General features: G+C 39.7%; 1 protein-coding gene across 2 annotated transcripts in view; it reads left to right on the top strand.

The window, feature by feature from the left end:
• Positions 1-17,774, top strand: part of ltbp2 (latent transforming growth factor beta binding protein 2) — a 153,575-nt gene that overhangs the window by 22,679 nt on the left and 113,122 nt on the right. For both annotated transcript variants that reach the window (XM_008124397.3, XM_016991324.2), the window contains exon 3: positions 14,561-14,804. In XM_008124397.3, coding sequence (XP_008122604.2) covers positions 14,561-14,804 — 244 coding nt within the window. The remainder of the gene's footprint in view (positions 1-14,560; positions 14,805-17,774) is intronic.

Below are 17,774 nucleotides of genomic sequence, written 5' to 3'. Positions count from 1 at the left end.
GTGGGCGAAACGGCAGGAGAGAATACTTCTAGAACATGGCCATACAGCCTGGAAAACATACAACAACCCAATGAAGTTTGTGTTTTTAAAAGAATTGTCAAGTATTGAAGAAACAATTTATGTAGAGCAGTAGGGCTACTTAGGCGAAAAACATCTTCATTTATCCTGTTTTTTAAAAAATGATTGACATAGGTGAATTCTGATTGTGTAGGTGGATAGGACTTCTTATTAGCTGCATGGTGGAGAAATATCTTATTTCAGAATCCAATCAGGTGCATTTTGGTTTATATCTACATTGGGATATATAACTGTTTTTGCTTCAAGGTCCCATGCCCAAGGTGAGTTTAGGGTCTGGAAAATATCCACACCTGCACATTTCAGTCTGTAGAGCAGGGGTCCCCAAACTAAGGCCCGGGGGCCGGATGCGGCCCTCCAAGGTCATTTACCTGGCCCCTGCCGTCAGTTTTATAATATAATATTTTTGTATTAGTTTTAATAATATAATATATTGTATATACATATAATATTGATAATAATATTATGTTATACAATATAATACTAATAATAATACCATATAATGATATTAATTATATGTTATATATTACATAACATATAATAGTATAGTGGTATAGTTCAATATAGAATTATATAATGCTAATATTGTGCTATGCTAATAATATAATATATTGTATGTACATATAGCTGCTCTGAGTCCCCTTCAGGGTGAGAAGGGTGGGATATAAATGTAGTAAATAAATGCAGTAAATAAATAATTAATTTTAGACTTAGGCTCGGCCAAAGTCTGAAATGACTTGAAGTCACACAACAACAACAATCCTAATTAACTTGATTATTTCATTGGCCAGTAGCAGGCCCACACTTTCCATTGAAATCCTGATAGGTTTATGTTGGTTAAAATTGTTTTCATTTTTAAATATTGTATTGTTCTTTCATTGTTGTTGTTTCACTACAAATAAGACATGTGTAGTATGCATAGGAATTTGTATTTTTTTTCAAATGATAATTTGGCCCCACAACAGTCTGAAGGATTGTGGACCGGCCCTCTGCTTCAAAAGTTTGAGGACCCCTGCTCTAGAGGAAGGTTTAACTTCCTGTTTGCTGACGCCTTAAAGAGGAAGAGGTTAAATCTTTTCCTATTCCCCCTTGTAATCGCCACTGAATTGCTGTTCTTCTCTCACTACTAGCTACAGAAAAACAAGGATCTTAGAAGCCCAGAAACACTGTCCTCCTCCTAGCCATACTGAGAAACGATATAAATATGTGAGCAAATGTATAAAGAATTGCTATTCTGTGCCTAGGTGCTCTCCTGTACTGCTGTGGGTAAATTCATGGCCTTTCCTTTTCCTTTTTATGCCCCCCTTCACCCCCCAACCAGACCTGGGCCCATTCATTCCAGACAAGCAACACACTACACACACACATTGTCGCAGCTTCTGGAATGTGGTCTTAGAACTAGAGATAAACAAAAAGATGGTGGGAAGAGTGTTGTGAAGGAATTGGTCTCACTCAGAAGAGGAGGCTCACTGAGAATCCCTTGTACAAGCCCTGCCTTGAACCTAGAATCAGGACTAAACCATGTGCTTTACACAAAGAGACTTCACATTTCATACTTCAGTCAAGATATCTTGAAAGTCTATGTCTCCTTATCAGCATTGAAGAGTTTCTGGTAGCAGATCCAAAAAGAATTTTTGGGCTGAAATTTTGGAGAGACCCAGCTACAGGATGGATAGATGCTGATGGTCTAAAAGTCTGTCTTGTCATAAGACAGCATTGCAGAAAAATACGGTTCATTAACAGTAATATTTTCAATTAGGCAAAACTGAGGGAGTATTATAAAAACCCACAGACTTGTTACACTATGGACTGAAATGGTTTCATGAGCACATGGTGCCTATTAAAGTGTTGCAGGCATTAATATTTCCCACATGGTCACATCATTGGTATGGGCAGAAATCCTCATAAAGTTGTGTGCTTCTGTGCACACACTGAATTGGCTTGGAGTGGGTGGTGTCTCCACAGGATCACAGCATGAAAAAGTGCTGCACTTCGATAAGGAAACACTGTATCCTGTGAATTGAATGATGTTGTTATCCAAGGCATTATCTTCAATCAAGAGAATCAGCTGATTTGCATTATGGTGCTGGAGGAGAGCTCTATGGATACTGTGGAGTGCTGAAAAAACACATAAAGGCTCCCAGAGCAAATCAGGTCTGAGCCTTCCATAGAAGCCAAAATGTCTAAACTGAGGCTACCATATTTTGTACACATCATGAAATGTCATTACTTTTTGGAAAAGATAATAATACTCAGAAACATGAAAAGCAGTGGGGGAAAATGAAGACTACATTACTGATTAATTACTTCAATTGAAAAATCCATAACTATCCCAAATTTGAAAGACTTGAACAAAGATGTTTGTGACCATGTTCTTAGAGGTCTCACATTCATAAGGTCACCGTGAGTAAAAGTGGATTTTATGGCAAATAACAGCAACAAAAAAGTATTCAAAATATCAGCAATTTGATGCAGAAACTGATAATTTGGGGAAAACCATTGGTCCAGGGCTATTGTCTAACAAACTTGTGGAGGAGGAGAACAACAATGATCAATCCTGTTTTTCTATTAAGATATACTGTAAATAACAAATAAAAACAATTTGGAAATTCTGTTGAAAATGATTGAATTAAAACAGTTTGAAATGAATTGCTAAAAAAAAACCCCAGTAACTTTTATTATTTCTTATTATGTAATTTAATTTGAATTATATGCTGCCTTTCTCCTGGAGTGATATTCAGCATTTATAGTTGAAACATAATAGGATAATCATGGTCTGAATCCTCTTGTTTTTTTTCCAGCTATATCTATTGACCTAATCGCTGAATGATGAATCAATGTTTAGTGACACAATCTATTCTAAGTGGCACAAAAATCGTACTCAGGCCATTATGTGTTTAGGAATATATATTGTGAGAGCATCATAGGATGTACAGAAGGAGTAGAAATCATGTGCCGTTGGACTGCGCCCACAAGACTCCCTCACTATCAGTGATGTCAGTTAGAACTGATGGGTTTTGCAGTCCAATAATGACACAAGGAGGGCATAACTCCTTATAAAAAGAGGTGAGTGGGTTTGAAAATGAATCAAAAGAGGCACCTAAACCTTTGAACTATATCAGAGCTAATGAGAGCTCTTGGATCCTACAATCGAATAAACCATACCAAAGACTGACTTCTTTGTCCAGTTAAGCTGATGAGAGCCTCTTACTCACCACTCAACTTTCCTCCGTTTCCTCTTTGGGTAGTGTTACTTCTTTGCTTTCTATAAACCTATCTTTGGTGGGTTTGTGTCACTTCCCAGCTTTTAGTTCTCCCAAGTGCTGGGTGATTAAAGCCTTCCGCTCACTCATGTCCTCCCACTGATGGGCTGAACATGCTAAGGCTTGTGCTTGAGAGGAGGAGATTCCAGCTGCTTCTGCTTTGTTGAAACCACTGAAGTGTAAGAGTCAGTATCAAGTATAAGAGAATGCATGTCCTGCCTGGCAGCATTGCTCCAAATGCTTCTCTAGTCTTGTAGGTGGGAGGAAGCTGGGAATATGTCAAAGGCAGAAGAAGAGGTAGATGAGAGAAGTGAGAGAGAACAAGAAACATCGTTACATCATTTCAATTTAGCTGATCAGATCTACAGTTCAGGATATTTCTCAAGATAGTGATTAGTAGTGTGTGCTTAGGGAGGAAGTACTCTACTATTATGTAAATACTCCACAACATTTGATGAGCTAGGAGCTTTGAACATTTGCCTGAACCTACTGTGAAAGAAAGATTCTACCTCTTCCTCACCTTGCCAAGATAACGGAGTGCAAACTACTTTTGCATTTGCAACTCAGTTTACAGCAACTGAACAAAGAGAGTGGCAAAGAGGGAAAGTGGACAAAAACACAAGCCAGGCTATTTTAAAGCAGCAGAAAAAATGGAAGGACAGAGGATTAACTGGGTCTTTTCTTTCTAAATCAAGACAATTGAAGAATAGGCTTACATCATTTCTGACCCAAGTAGCTATTTGGCAAATACTAAATTAAATAAAATATGTAATACATTTCAATGTTACTGTAATAGTATGTATGTCCTTCCATCCCAGGAGTCCAACTGATGAGGTTGTCCTACAGGCGTCTTTCATTCGCCTCTTTTAGTCCAAATTGGTTGTATTAATCAAAGTGTTGGTAACCCTTAACCCCTTTGGACTCACCGGACTGTGCTTTTTGGTTCAATAAAAGGGCGAATTGTCTCTTTCATGAAGCTGCAGGAGTGGTAACTTGCCTTTCACACTGTATAGCACTATGTTTCCATCTTAACTGCCGTCATTCCATACTATGTAATTCTGGAGATACACAATCTTGGGAGTGTTATTATGAATTCTCAACTGGAGAGCTCTAGTGCCTCACCAAACGATAATTCCTAGGATTCCAAAGAATGTTATTAGGGCAGTTAAAGTGGAATCATAGTGCTATAAAGATGTAGTATGAAAGGGTGGTTAGATAGATTACAGCTCCTCGCAGTACTGTTCAACATTAATACTGATCTATTTCAAAACCCAGAGGTGGGCTTCCATTTTTATATTACTGTGTGGTCCTCAGGGAGTGTCAGGCAGAAAATTGATTTCTGGATCTGCTGCAGAATTTCAGAGGATCAGCTTTGATGCTTAATAATAGCTGAGGTTCAAAGTTTTTTATCTATATGCATTTGTCCCTATCTATCTCACATTTCTCTTATCAAACTTCTCACCAGAACTATGAAGAAATATTTATGAAGAACTATTTCTCCACCACTGCTGTTATGTTCTAGACATATTGTGAATTCTCTTCAAGAGCATCCATGTCTTTGGATATTTTGAGACATACAAATCACCATAACAAATCCTCTGAAAATACTGTTACATGCCTCCCACTTTACTAATTGGTGAGACATTCAAAGGGAAAAATAGGGTTTAGTTTTCTCTGGATCAGGGAATATTGGAGGTGGAATGTAATCTGCAATGTTTTGTTTTTCTTACTAACATAGATAAAGCTAGAGCATCGATGGGTGCTTTGGGGAAAGGGCATACTTACAACATAGATGATTCCTGTACAGATTTTAAAAAAACCCTGACATTCTCCCCCCAGCTGTACATTTAGTTTTAGCTAAATCCATCTAGAAACTCTAGCTCCATTTAACATCACCTCTTTCAGCGTTCCAGCTGCTGTGTCTCTAATGACACTCATCTTCCCTCTCCTCCCAGCTGCAGAAGTATTGCCTTCTCCAGGCCTCAGTGCATACATAGTTTAAAAAAATCAGAGAGGTTATCCACTATCAGGAAACTATCTTCTAACCCAGTTTGAACAGTTTGACAATAGTCTGCCTAACAAAGAAATAATTGTTAGAGCCTTGCTGGATGAGACAAAGGTCTATGCAGTTCAGTATTCTGCTCACATAGTGGCCAATGCCTGTGGGAAAGCCCCAAGCAAGGAATGAGTGTATCAGCACCCCTGCTGCATTCACGGTCCCCCCAACAATGGATGTACAGAAGCACACTACCTCCAGAAGAGAATAATTCCGGGGTCTGTTTGCATTTGAACAAATCAGTTGCCAAAATACTCAGAAGGGACCAAATCCACCTGAGTTTAGAAATTAAGGCTAGTTAGACCTGGCTAGGGCAAAGAAGGACCGTTAGAGAACACAAGATGTAGGCTATATGGAGAGTAAATTAGTGCTTAAGAAAACCCTATGAAATTGATGTGGCTGCCATTAGTCAACTTGAAGGAATATACTATATGCAAACAACAGGTCTTTGGAGCCTGCTTTAAAGTGGAAAACCCTTCTTCACCCCCTCCCCCTAGCCAGAGCTTGCAAATTCTTGGGCATTGCTCCTCCAGGCAAATGTTGGCTCTTCACAATGTTACAGATTAAGCAGTGATGATAGTAGGCAGGAAAGAGGATGCTAGGAAATTCCCAGGTGTTCCGTGGCAACGAGGATGGGCTTTGTTTATTGCTAGACCAAGTCCTACAGTTGTTAATGTGATTATGCCAAAGAACTGTCTGAAAGCAGTGTCCTGGAGAAAGGGGCCAAGGATTGACTCATTATCCCAGAAGCTGAACAGTAGAGAGGATGCTAAGCTGCCAAAGAGTGTCTAAACAGCGCACACATCCAGGAATGGCAGCATCTTTCTCGCATTAGAGATTTTTCTGGGAAGAGCACAAATGCTATTTTGAATCTGGGCTCCTGGCCATTAGGGACAGCCTGGTGACTTTTCAAGTGGTAGACTGTTGTCTGTGCGGCTTAATTAAAAGGATGCTGTCAAAGTCCTAAAAAGATCCTTTTGTGGCAGAGAATGGTGGATTTCAACTGGGCCTTAAGGTCAAGATACTCTTTTTTTCTTAAGCAAAAGGCCAATAATTTATATGTGTAAACAGGCTTTAGTTCTCCTGGGAGCATCCCTCCCATCTTTGTTCCTAGGCCATTTAGGTTGCAGACAGCATAAAAGCTGAAATCTCTACAGCTACACACTGGTAAAGGATGTTTAAATCTTACTAATTTCAATATGAATGGCCAAATAATCGAAATGGCTTTGTGAATGTCAACCATAGAAGCATCATTCTAGTTCAGTTTACATTTTTTACCTTTTATGCTTGGATCTGGGGCAACATGTTTTCCTTTGAATGAGTGTCGAGGAGCGTCCACAGCTGAGAGGGTCTTGTAAAACAAAGGAGATTCTTGTATTCACATCCTAAAATAACAACTCAGGTTTTGATGGGTTCAGTTTTAAGGCAGGGAAGAGAGGATGCAGGCTGAAAACTGAGTATGTGTCTTCAAACCCACATTCCAAGTTATAATGTGATTTCTGTTTTTTGCTCTGCATCCCTACCAAACTCTGGCCTGTGGTTTTGAGTATTGGTTACATCTTACATTTCTGTTTTCATTCCCCCTTTCTGCATACACACATGAATCTTCAATTCTAAATCATAGATAGCATACTGTTATGTGCTACAGGCATCCTACTTCTAAGCAGTAAGAGGTGTCAGAGGAAGGGCTTTACCTGGATTAATTTGACTTAAATGGAAGTTGCTGGAGACATCTGGCATTTACACGATAAAAGGTTTATTTACACACACATTTTAAGGCTGAGCCTATGATGAGTGTCAACAATACTAAAGTCTCATATATCCAGATATCATATATCCATCAAATATCCAGATCCCATGTGTCATAGGATTTCCTGCAGAGAGCAAAATCACTTCTCTCCTCCTTTCAGTCTCCGTTACAACACAGACTGACTTTTTGTAACATGAACACTTAGCCTCTCCCTTTTTTTTCTAATGGCAGCAAGTAAAATGAGTCAATTCTGCCACTCTTGTAGGCTTGTTTGGGCCACCTTGATATCTCCCTTTGAAACACAGTACCATCATGTTATGAATGGTCAACTAGCCGTCTGTTGAGAGTTATTGCTTCAGGGCATCACAATTCTATCTCCACTTACTTAAATATCTCAGTCAAGAGAACTACAAAATTATAATTCTTGTTACATCTGAAAGATGATATTAATATGACATTAACATATGTTAATATGGCACAAGCTTTTGAAAGCCAGGTTGAGAACATCAGGGTAAAAATTAAGAGGGGGAGAAACAACAGTGATGCCATTATAGGAGTATGCTAAATACCCCCAAGCAAGACTGAGGTTTGGATGATGTTTTTTTTTGGAACAGATAACTAAACATTAAGAAAGGAGAGATATGTATATCTTAAGAAAGGAGATATATATGTATATATATATTTTGAATTATCCTGATTATTGTTGGAAGTCACATGTCATCAAGAATATAAGCACCAACAAATTCCTCACTTGCCTTGTAGATATTCCATTGTCCAGAAGATGGAAGTGTTAACAAAGGGAGCTGCTATTTTAGATCTGATCCTAACCAACAGTGATGGCCTGGTTAATGGGTGGAAGGTTCCTTAGTTAGAAGTGACTGTTCTTCTAGAGTTTATTATAAAATGAAAAGGGGAAGCCAAGCATACTCAGACATGGGTTCTAGGCTTTAAGAATGCTGATTCCAGTAACTTTGGGGAAATACTGGGTGTAATCCCATGGTCAGGAATACTAAAATAGAAATTGGCTCATGATGGATGGTCACCTCTTAAAAGTTATATGTTGAAGGCACAATTTCAAACAGTTCTATTGAGGAGGAAAGTGGGTTGTGTCTAAAGGACATAACTGAGCTAAGATTTAAAAGTACCAGAAATGGAAAAAGCGGGAAAACATGAATAGCCAACATGTGTTGGAAGAAAATCAAAGGAATTAAGGTAGAGAACAAGCTCGGACTTGCTTAAGAGGTTAAAAACAATAAAAAGTCTTTCTTGGTTATGTCTGAAGAAAAAGGAAGAACTAGGATATGGTAGGCCACTGTGTGGAGAAGGTGGTGAAATGCTAACAGAAGAGATAATTATTTCAAAAAACCCAAAAAAACAGTATTCTTCAATCCCCCCCCCCTTTTTTCATTGGCAAAAGGGGGGAGGGGAGATAATATCGCTGTTGCCACCAGGTGGCGCTAGAGATACCGACTACCGGGTCCGGTATCGGTTGCGCCGTGGCTTGTTATGATCGGGCAGCATTGGGCTGTTCGATCGTTGATCCAGGACCCATGTAGGGCAGCCAACCCTTTACTTCTGTAACCAATAAAATGTTGTGGCCAGTTTTTCTACCAAATAGTTATGTTGTATTCGTGGTTATTTGTTCATCATCACCCGGCGAGGTTGATCGCCCATGCCCAGGCAACAGAATAAATGGTGCAGTTAGGAGACCGTAGCCCAGAAATAGTAAAGAGGTAGTAAAAGAATAGTATTCAGGATGAGATAAGTTGCAGTCAAGAGTATTAAAAGAACTTACAGATATTATCTCAGATTCACCATCAGTAATTTTTGAGAAGTCTAGGAGAATTGCAGAGATCCTAGCAAATTGGAGAAAGCAAACATAGCTCTCATCCTCAAGAAGGGCAACAACCAAGCAACAACCAACCTGTCAGCTTGACATCAACACCAGGAATGATACTAGAACATATCATTAAATATTGGTCTGTGCACACTTAGAAAGGTCTATTATAATTACTAAGAGCCAATACAGAGTTCCTAAAGACAGCTCATAGAATCCCTCACCTGAAACAGTGTGTCCAGTTCTGAGCACAATTCAAGAAAACTATTGATAAGCTAAGCCTGAATATGTCCAGAGGAGGGAGACAAACATGATAAAAGATTTGGAAACTATGCCCCATAAGGAGTGGCTTGGGAATCTGGGTATGTTTAGCCTGGGGAAGAGACTGAATTTCCATCTGTTGGGAGTGCTTTGATTGTGTATTCTTGCATGGTGTGGGTTGGACTGGGTGGCCTTTGCGGTCCCTTCAAATTCTGATTCTTTGAATGTTGTCTGTGTTATACATTTTTCTATAATGTATTTTTCTATACTATACATTTTTCAATAATTCTTATTTCCTGAGTGTCAGCCTGGGCAAAATGACACATTCTGAGATAATGGCAAATATTAGGCAGAGAACTGGTTCCTGCAAAAGAAAGAGGAGCTTGGAGTTAAATAGAACCCAACACATTCCAAGGCATTTAAAAAAATTATTTTAATCTGAAAGGATGGGTTTTGGAAGTGTTCCACAGATACATCAACAGATGGATTTACATTGGATCCTGAAAGTCACAATACTGCTCTTCAGTGGATGAACTTTAGTTGTAAAATCAATTTGTCAAAATGAAAAACAGATTTGTCTTCATAGCACCTTCCTCTACCATAAATTCCTGTTTCTGACTATTGTAATTTTTGTAGTTTTCCATATTGCGTAAGTGATAAATATTGAAGAGTGCCAGTGGTTTGGGTGTTGGAGCATGACTCTGGAGGGCAGAGTCTTAATCCCTACTCAGCCATGGCTACTCATAGAGAGACCATGGGCAAGTCACTTTCTCTTAGGCCCCTTCTGATCCCAGGATCTGATCCCAAATCATCTGATTTAAACTGGATTATATGAATCTCCACTGCCAGATATTCTGCAATAAGAAGGTAATCTGGGATCGAATCATGGGATATGGGGGCAGTGTGGAATGGGCCTTAGACCCAGAGGAAGGCAAAAGCAAATCACCTCTGAACAAATCTTGCCAAGAAAACCTTATTTATAGGATTTCCATAGGTTAGAAACAACTTGAAGGCACAGAACAACAAAACTGAATATCTTTTTTCTCCTGACTAAGTAGCCTTAGCTATTGAAATCTTTCACTATCACTCATGTAAACTTTTTATACCTAATTGTGTTAGTGTTTACTGTTCAGGAGTTCTATGGATGTTAAAAAGCTTAGTCTGTACAGACAGCTGGTGGGAAAAAGGAGTAGAGATAAATGTGAAATTAATTAACTGTATCTGCCAGTAAAACTCGTCAAACCCCCAAGTGTTAGTTGATGGTTTTGGCTTTGGCTGTTGTACATGGTATGAGTGCCCTGCATTCTGCTGAGCAAGAGGTTTAGTATTTATATACATCCATATGTTATTTATATACTACCAGGCACACTACCATATGTTGAAATTTCTCCAGAACTGTATTTCAGATTAATATTTCTATTTCTTTCCGTAATTGCACAACCTGCACAACAGAGGGCCAAGACTGGCTTCCCCATTCATGGCATAGAATAAATATTTGTACCCCCTGGGATATCATGGGATGGTCCACCTAGTCAGTCCCCAGTGTGATCTTACAGGTGCCAGGTGAGGTAGGCAAAATACATGCCTCCAGCTGGACAATACAGGTTACATACGCCACTCTGGAGTCCTTTAAGGAGACCTGCATATGATTCCAATGCCTGATATACACTGCTCACCCCTGGTGGCACAGTGGGTTAAACCCTTGTGCTGGCAGGACTGATGACTTGAAATTTGGTTTGCTGACCTGAAGGTTGGGTTGCTGACCTGAAGGTTGCTGGTTCAAATCCAACCCGGGGAGAGCACGGATGAGATCCCTCTATCAGCTCCAGCAGAGATATGAGAGAAGCCTCCCACAAGGATGGTAAAAACATTAAAAAAACATCTGGGTGTCCCCTGGGCAACGTCCTGGCTGACAGCCAATTCTCTCACACCAGAAGCGACTTGCAGTTTCTCAAGTTGCTCCTGACACTCACACACACAAGCTGGTCACCCAATCCTGAATCCATACCGGCTGCCCCCACAAAGTTGTGACAAAATGGCATAACTACTACATACACTTAACAATAAGGCAAATATAGGAATCAAACTTGAACTGCCTATATCTCCTAAATAAATACTAGCTCATCCAAAAGAGCAAAGACTTCCCATGCAGGTCATTCCAGCTGAGAGGGGGGAACTCAGCAGCAGTGACTCCAAGTAGGTTCAAATTCATTGGCTGGCATCTCCTTGCAGCTATTAAAGATATTCCTGGACCATAGGGAGCCCCAGAAAGAAGACATAGCTCCATTCTGGGCACTGTTCCCATCATGGTTCTGTTCTCCGCCTTGAATAGGAACCTCAGTCACCCAGATATCCTAGAGTAGAGAAGAAAGGGCAACATTTAGGTCTATCACATCTACCTTTCTCTTCCCCCCTACCCTGAATCCTGAGAACCACAGATTGAAACTAGGGGAATAAGATATACGTAGTTAAAAAGTAAAAACTCTGAGCTGAAGAGTCATATATAGTTGTGATATATGAAGATCTTCCTCCAATTATGAGCTTCATTTTTAGGGTTCATTATTTCAGCAGTGCAATGGAAAGGGTGGGAGTCACATTTTTTCCAATCTGTTTCAGACCACCCAGCGATCTACCTTCTGTCCACCTTGACCTAGGAGAACTATCCTCACATCTTTAAGGGCAAAACAGTGTTAGATGTCCAAGTTAATTGGCCAGGTCTGTGTTAGGGGCAGATCCATGTATCTCAACAATTGCCAACGGTACCTTTCTGTGTAATTTTTGTAAAACCATCTTCCCCAGGTTGTTGCTCTGGAGCAGCAGTCTCTTCCCATAAACCATACCTCCTTGCAAGCCATTGGTGTAAACTAGTAAGCTGCAGTTCATTTGCTGCTCCATCACAATTGAGTCAAGACCAAGACTTCTACAAGGAAGCAATCATAATAACATGGCTATGTTTTTGAAAATGACTATGAGGCTGCTTCTGGGAAGTAACTAAGCAGAACAGAGAACAATTGGCTTACTTCCCTTTAAATAAGCTGACTTCTGCCCTATTACCTGCCTGGTTTATAAAATAAAATTGGTTCCTAGCGGTTAGGAAACACAGGTCCCCCAGTGTGTTGTAATTTTTCCTTCAGTGCTTTCCACTTCAGCATTTACAGCTGAAGCTGATGTCCTGTAATTAGGAACATACATAGACTGGGAGGTAATTTGGGTGCAGAGTTAATGAACTGTAGCTTTTAATAATTGCTGAAGAATTTGAGTGTGTTAACTTCTGAATTAGCTAGTGGACGGGGCTGTGCTTCTTGGGAATGCTCCTAATTGGATAGGACCCTATCTAAAGTAACAATACATTTGATCCTATATTCAGCGCAGGTGATCTTTAAAGAAACAAGTCTCTTGCGTCAACATAGAAACACTTTAGCCATATTTTGTTGTATGCACATCTTGTGTGTTGAACTCCTCAGCAGGGAACTGACTTGTAGCATAGCTGAGCTGTTCAGGGTGTAATAAACCTACATTTGTGTTGACTATTGTAGTAAATTTTGCAGGAAGCAGTGCTGAGATCTCATAGTAACACATGTTCTGGCCTAAATCCCACATATTCCAGTGTTTCACAAATGAATACGGGAATTTGTGTGGCTAGCAGTATCAGAGTGCGGTTATCAAATATTCAATGCGGAAGAACACACAAGCCAGGAAAGTCTGCAGCAGATTGCTTTTGCCAGAGCCTTCTGGGAAGGGAAAGATTGTCCCCTCCTCCACCGAGTTACCTTTGCACTTTGAACACAGTTTGTAGCAATTGAAGTAAGTTGATGACAAAGGAAGAAAGTGAAAGGAGGTAAAAGAAACTGTGATTTTCAAAAGCAGCTGAAAAAGTGATACAGCAGAGGAATAATGAGGACAGTTGTGGAGTATGCTATGCTACTGTTAGGCTGGATCTACACCACTCTATATCCTAGGACCTTATCCCAAATTATCTGGCATTGTTGACTCATATAATCCAGTTCAAAGCAGATAATCCGGGATCAGATCCTGGGATATAGGGCAGTGTAGATCCAGCCTTAGTCACATCTAGAAATGACACATCTAATTAATTGTTGGATGACTTAACAATGTAATTGAACTTGTTGAAATAACAATGGGGTTCACGCCACTGTATATATGTGGCTGTTGTGATACAAATGTGATACAAATTTTATTCCACTTTCCCCAAAACTGATACTCAATGCATCTTACCAATAAAAACAAGTAAAATATAGTTAAGACCATAATTTCAAGCATATTGTATATCCTCTACACAGCTATTATTGTTATTATTTTATTCATTTATATTTTACTGAGTAATATGACTCAAGGTGGCCTACATAATAATAAAACTGGTGCAGATTAAAATACATACAAAACATCAGTAAAATAAATTAAAATTATATTCAAATACAATTTAAAAACAATTTTACTACACCATCATGTATAATGGGAATTGAGAACTCATGGATTTTGGTATCCTAGGGGGATCCTGAAACCAAACCCCAGCAGATGCAGCACCGGTTAGGTGTGCATAGTGTCAATTGAATTATGACTGTAAAGTTATGATGAATCAGACAAAAGGACTGTCTAGCTAAGCTTTCTGTTCTGACAGTAGCCAATATGGGAAGTCAAAGAGTTATGTCTTTCTCATAGTCCAGGTTGAGTTTTGCAACTTTGGTAAAACTCTGGATTTTTTTAAAGGAAGTATAAAATGTAAATTAATGAACACATGTAAAACAATTTTGAAAAAATAAAAGGAGAGGGACTATTTACTGGCCCAACACTGGACTGGCTAATGTACAGACAGGTTCAAAACACCTGGAGGACCAAAGGTTGGGAACCACTTCTCTACATCCTCCACTGTGTCTCTATGGCCAATTTTCTCCAATCTTGTTGGAGGACCAGGGATTTCTAGAAAGAACATCCCACTAGGTCAGCTAGCCCCCAATGTGATTATATGGTTAGTTTCCAATGGAAGTTGACCATAGAGTCATGTTGGAAGATCTAGACATTCTTAAAGAGATGGTCTTTCAGGTAAAAAAGAGCAATATATTTATGTTTTTTAAAATTTCCATGGTGATTCTGTGCTAACCCAAGTGAATGTGAAGGGCTGATTGTATATGCTTCTTATAAAGGCCAAAATCAGCTTGAAGCTCAACTTGTATCTCTTCTTTTGATGCTATATCTATATATAGTGCCCTGTTTCCTTTCATCTCGTGGATATGGAGGAAAGGGGATTTAAGGAATACTTTATCACAGCGGGGATGTTCAGTCTTTTCTTCTCTCTACAGCTGTGTGTGACCCTCCATGCCAGAACAAAGGATCCTGCAGTCGCCCTCAGCTTTGTATTTGCCGTTCCGGTTTCAGAGGATCCCGATGTGAAGAGGTAGTTCCAGAACAAGAGTATCATCCACCTGGCCATGCAACAGCCTTACAGCCTTCAGGAGGCTCTCTTCAAAGAAGAGTGGGAAGTGCAGTGAGAGATGGCATACCAAGAGGAGAGCAGCGACCTGCCACTCAGAAGCTACCAGCTGGGTAAGGTGTTCCAGACCGTAATGAAAAAGTGATTTGGGGGGATTACTATTTCCAGAATCTGTTGGCCATCCTAGTCACTGGTAATGATGGCTGAAATATTCAGGTACCTGTAGTCCCCCAAAGCTTTTTAAAACTCTGCTTAAGAGTTGTTGTTCCTGTTTGTGAAGAGGAAGAGGAAGAGGAAGAGGAAGAGATATATGGTATGTTTGCTGGACTGAAACTTAATTCAAGTCCAGAGCCAGGGCTCTTTTACAACCTCATCAGCTGCATATGCCAATTGTTCTTTGGACTACAACCCCAGAACCACCCAGTATTTGTGGAAGTCTGTGGGCCATTTCAGATGTTGAAGTACTCCCCTCAATACCTTTGAAATCTCACTCTTTTCTAAGCTCTAATCTGGCTCACAGCCAGGGTTGATTAAATCCCTTTGAGGAAAAAGTGGGATTTAGCCCTTTGGGATTCCTTTAAGGTAATCATGTATCCCCTAGGTACACCTTTATATAAACTTTTTCTAGCATTTTAGAAGGAGATAGCCCATTCCTCCTTGTGCAGTGCCTATGCTACTCAATGGCAGCCAAACAGCTTCCTGATGAAGATTTCTCCCCAGGGCAATGGTTGATTGTGGGAAGCATAGATGTCCCAAGGAGCAGCCAGGGAAATAGTCAAACCCTAAGACCACTGGAATAGGTACAATGTCAGAGCCCCATACTTCTCCAGTAATTGGATATGATCTTCACCAGTCTTTAATGATAGGTGAAATGCAAGCCATTGAATCAGACTTGTGCAGTCGTAGACCAGACTGTGACTCTTCTTGATCTGGAATATACTTTGAATTGGTAATGTCATTTAGACTGTATACCTTGTGTTCTTATTTCCAGTGAATTTGTCTCCCAGATCAAAGGTGACAGTACAGAACATAAAGGCTGTCTGATATCTTAGTATGACACAACTCCGTAGGCAGCTAGTTGGAGAAAAGACCATGGCCTTTCAGCTATTGTATCTGTCCAGACAGTCAGACACAGTGATTATCAGAGGGCCTTAATTTGGGATTTTGAATGTCCAGCTGCTCCTTGCTGCTTAAGATTCATTGGCTCTATACCAAGGAAATAAAACCCTGTTGACTAAAGAATATGTTGGCTTTTTTCATTTAAAAATTATTTTAATATGAAAGGCTCAAATTACCTACTTACCCAGATACTTTTCTATTGCCTTAATAGGAACATTTGGGACTCCTCCTTATTTATTTAGTTTTTGTACAAATTGCTTTAGAAAAGGGGAGATGATGGTATGCCTAAATGCTATAGTTGAGTATTTCTGGCATTGTTCTTGTAATTCAAAAGAGCTTGTGAGTGACTTTTCTTGGCAGCTGATTTCACTAACATGCATATCCTGAGTGCGTTTTCTGTCCGGCATTGATAAAGATTCTACACATGCCTTGAAGGCCACTGCTGTTCAAAATGTAATTAAGTGTTCTCAAGATACGGGTACCAGTTTAGTCTAGCATTCAACTATTATATATTGTATGAAGTATATTATAGTTAGGCTCTTGCCCTTTGTCAGGGAGACTCTGGTGTTTATTTGACACAAGTTTAAAGAGAAGCTGCTTGTTGCCTTTAAGGCTATGGAGATAAATATTTAAAATGTTTATTATATTGGCTTGATAGCAGCCAACAAATTCCATAACTAAGTGGGATTTTGAACCTGGGGTTCTCTGTTCTGTTTTCATGTTACAACTTCATTGTTGTTGTGTGCCTTCAAGTCATTTCTGACTTGACAAGATTTCTTCAGAGAGATGTTGCTATTGCTTTCTTTTGAGCTTGTGTGATTTGTCCTGGATCATCCAGTGGGTTTTCATGGCAGAGTGGGAATTTCAACCATGGCCTCTCGGAGTCCGGAGTGGTGTAACCCATTGGGTGACCTTAGGTAAGTCACACTTTCTCATGGGAGCATCATAAGCCAAGTGTAACAATATCTAACATCAGTATGGCATCCTGTCTAAACTATACAGCTCAAGACCAGATCATCTGAGAGCCTGCTCTCCTGCACAAAGTGCCCCAGTCTTGTTATGTGTGTATTTATTTATTGTATTACAGTCTAGTGAAGTTTGTTTTGGTAAAGTGCAGAGGGGACTCTTGTCTCTTGTACCTCCTATCACGTGAAAAGGTCCCTGACGTGAGCTAGGATGTGCAGCTAGGATGGAAGGAGGACCTTTTCTCGCCTGCTGGGATAAGGCACAGTGGAGCTGCATTAGGTGCCATAACAAATAGCAAAAGACCAGTAAATTTACTATCTTTTTTTTTAATTGGAGAAAGCCATTGTTGGGATTTCCATTTCCAGGAGGCAAAATTCAGTGGTTGGGTTTGGTCCTTGGAGGAACTTGGGGAGAAATGGTTTTCTATGCAATTGCAGAAAAATACCAGTAATGCCACTTGTGTGGGCTGCTTTTCATTTTTAATTGCTTAATAGTATCAAGGGAGTCATTCAGGCTTTGGGGCCTTATTTTACTTTGTACTGCCTACACACACACACACACACACACAAAGGTGGTCCTTGCCATTGCCATTACATTTACACTATTAAATGAAAGTGGAAATGAATTTGGTTTCAGTGGCTTGGAAGAATATTTCAAAGAGTTGCAGTAAAGGCTTACACTGCTTTGCAAAGTATCTAAATTATCTGAAATGAAATAAATGGTTCTCATGGGAGGCTGGGCAAGTGTTTTTATACCAAATTTCCTAACTTTTATTGCCTCAGCTGGCCAGGTTTTTGGTAAGACCTTAAATAAGATACAGCATTGGTGGCCTTCAGTGTATATCACCATGAAAAGCTCTTTTCCACATTACCTGTGATGTTTCTAGAAATGATATAGCCTACCAGGCTTATCCCTCTAAGATAATGCAAATATTATTGCTGTTCATAATTTGTTCCAGCGTGGTATTAATTTCATAAGATCTAAGCCACAGTGAATGC

Source organism: Anolis carolinensis, chromosome 1, assembly GCF_035594765.1.
Source record: "Anolis carolinensis isolate JA03-04 chromosome 1, rAnoCar3.1.pri, whole genome shotgun sequence".
NCBI classification, from domain to species: Eukaryota; Metazoa; Chordata; class Lepidosauria; order Squamata; family Dactyloidae; genus Anolis; species Anolis carolinensis.
Note: the sequence above shows the minus strand (reverse complement) of the source record. Positions and strands in the feature narration are given on the sequence as shown.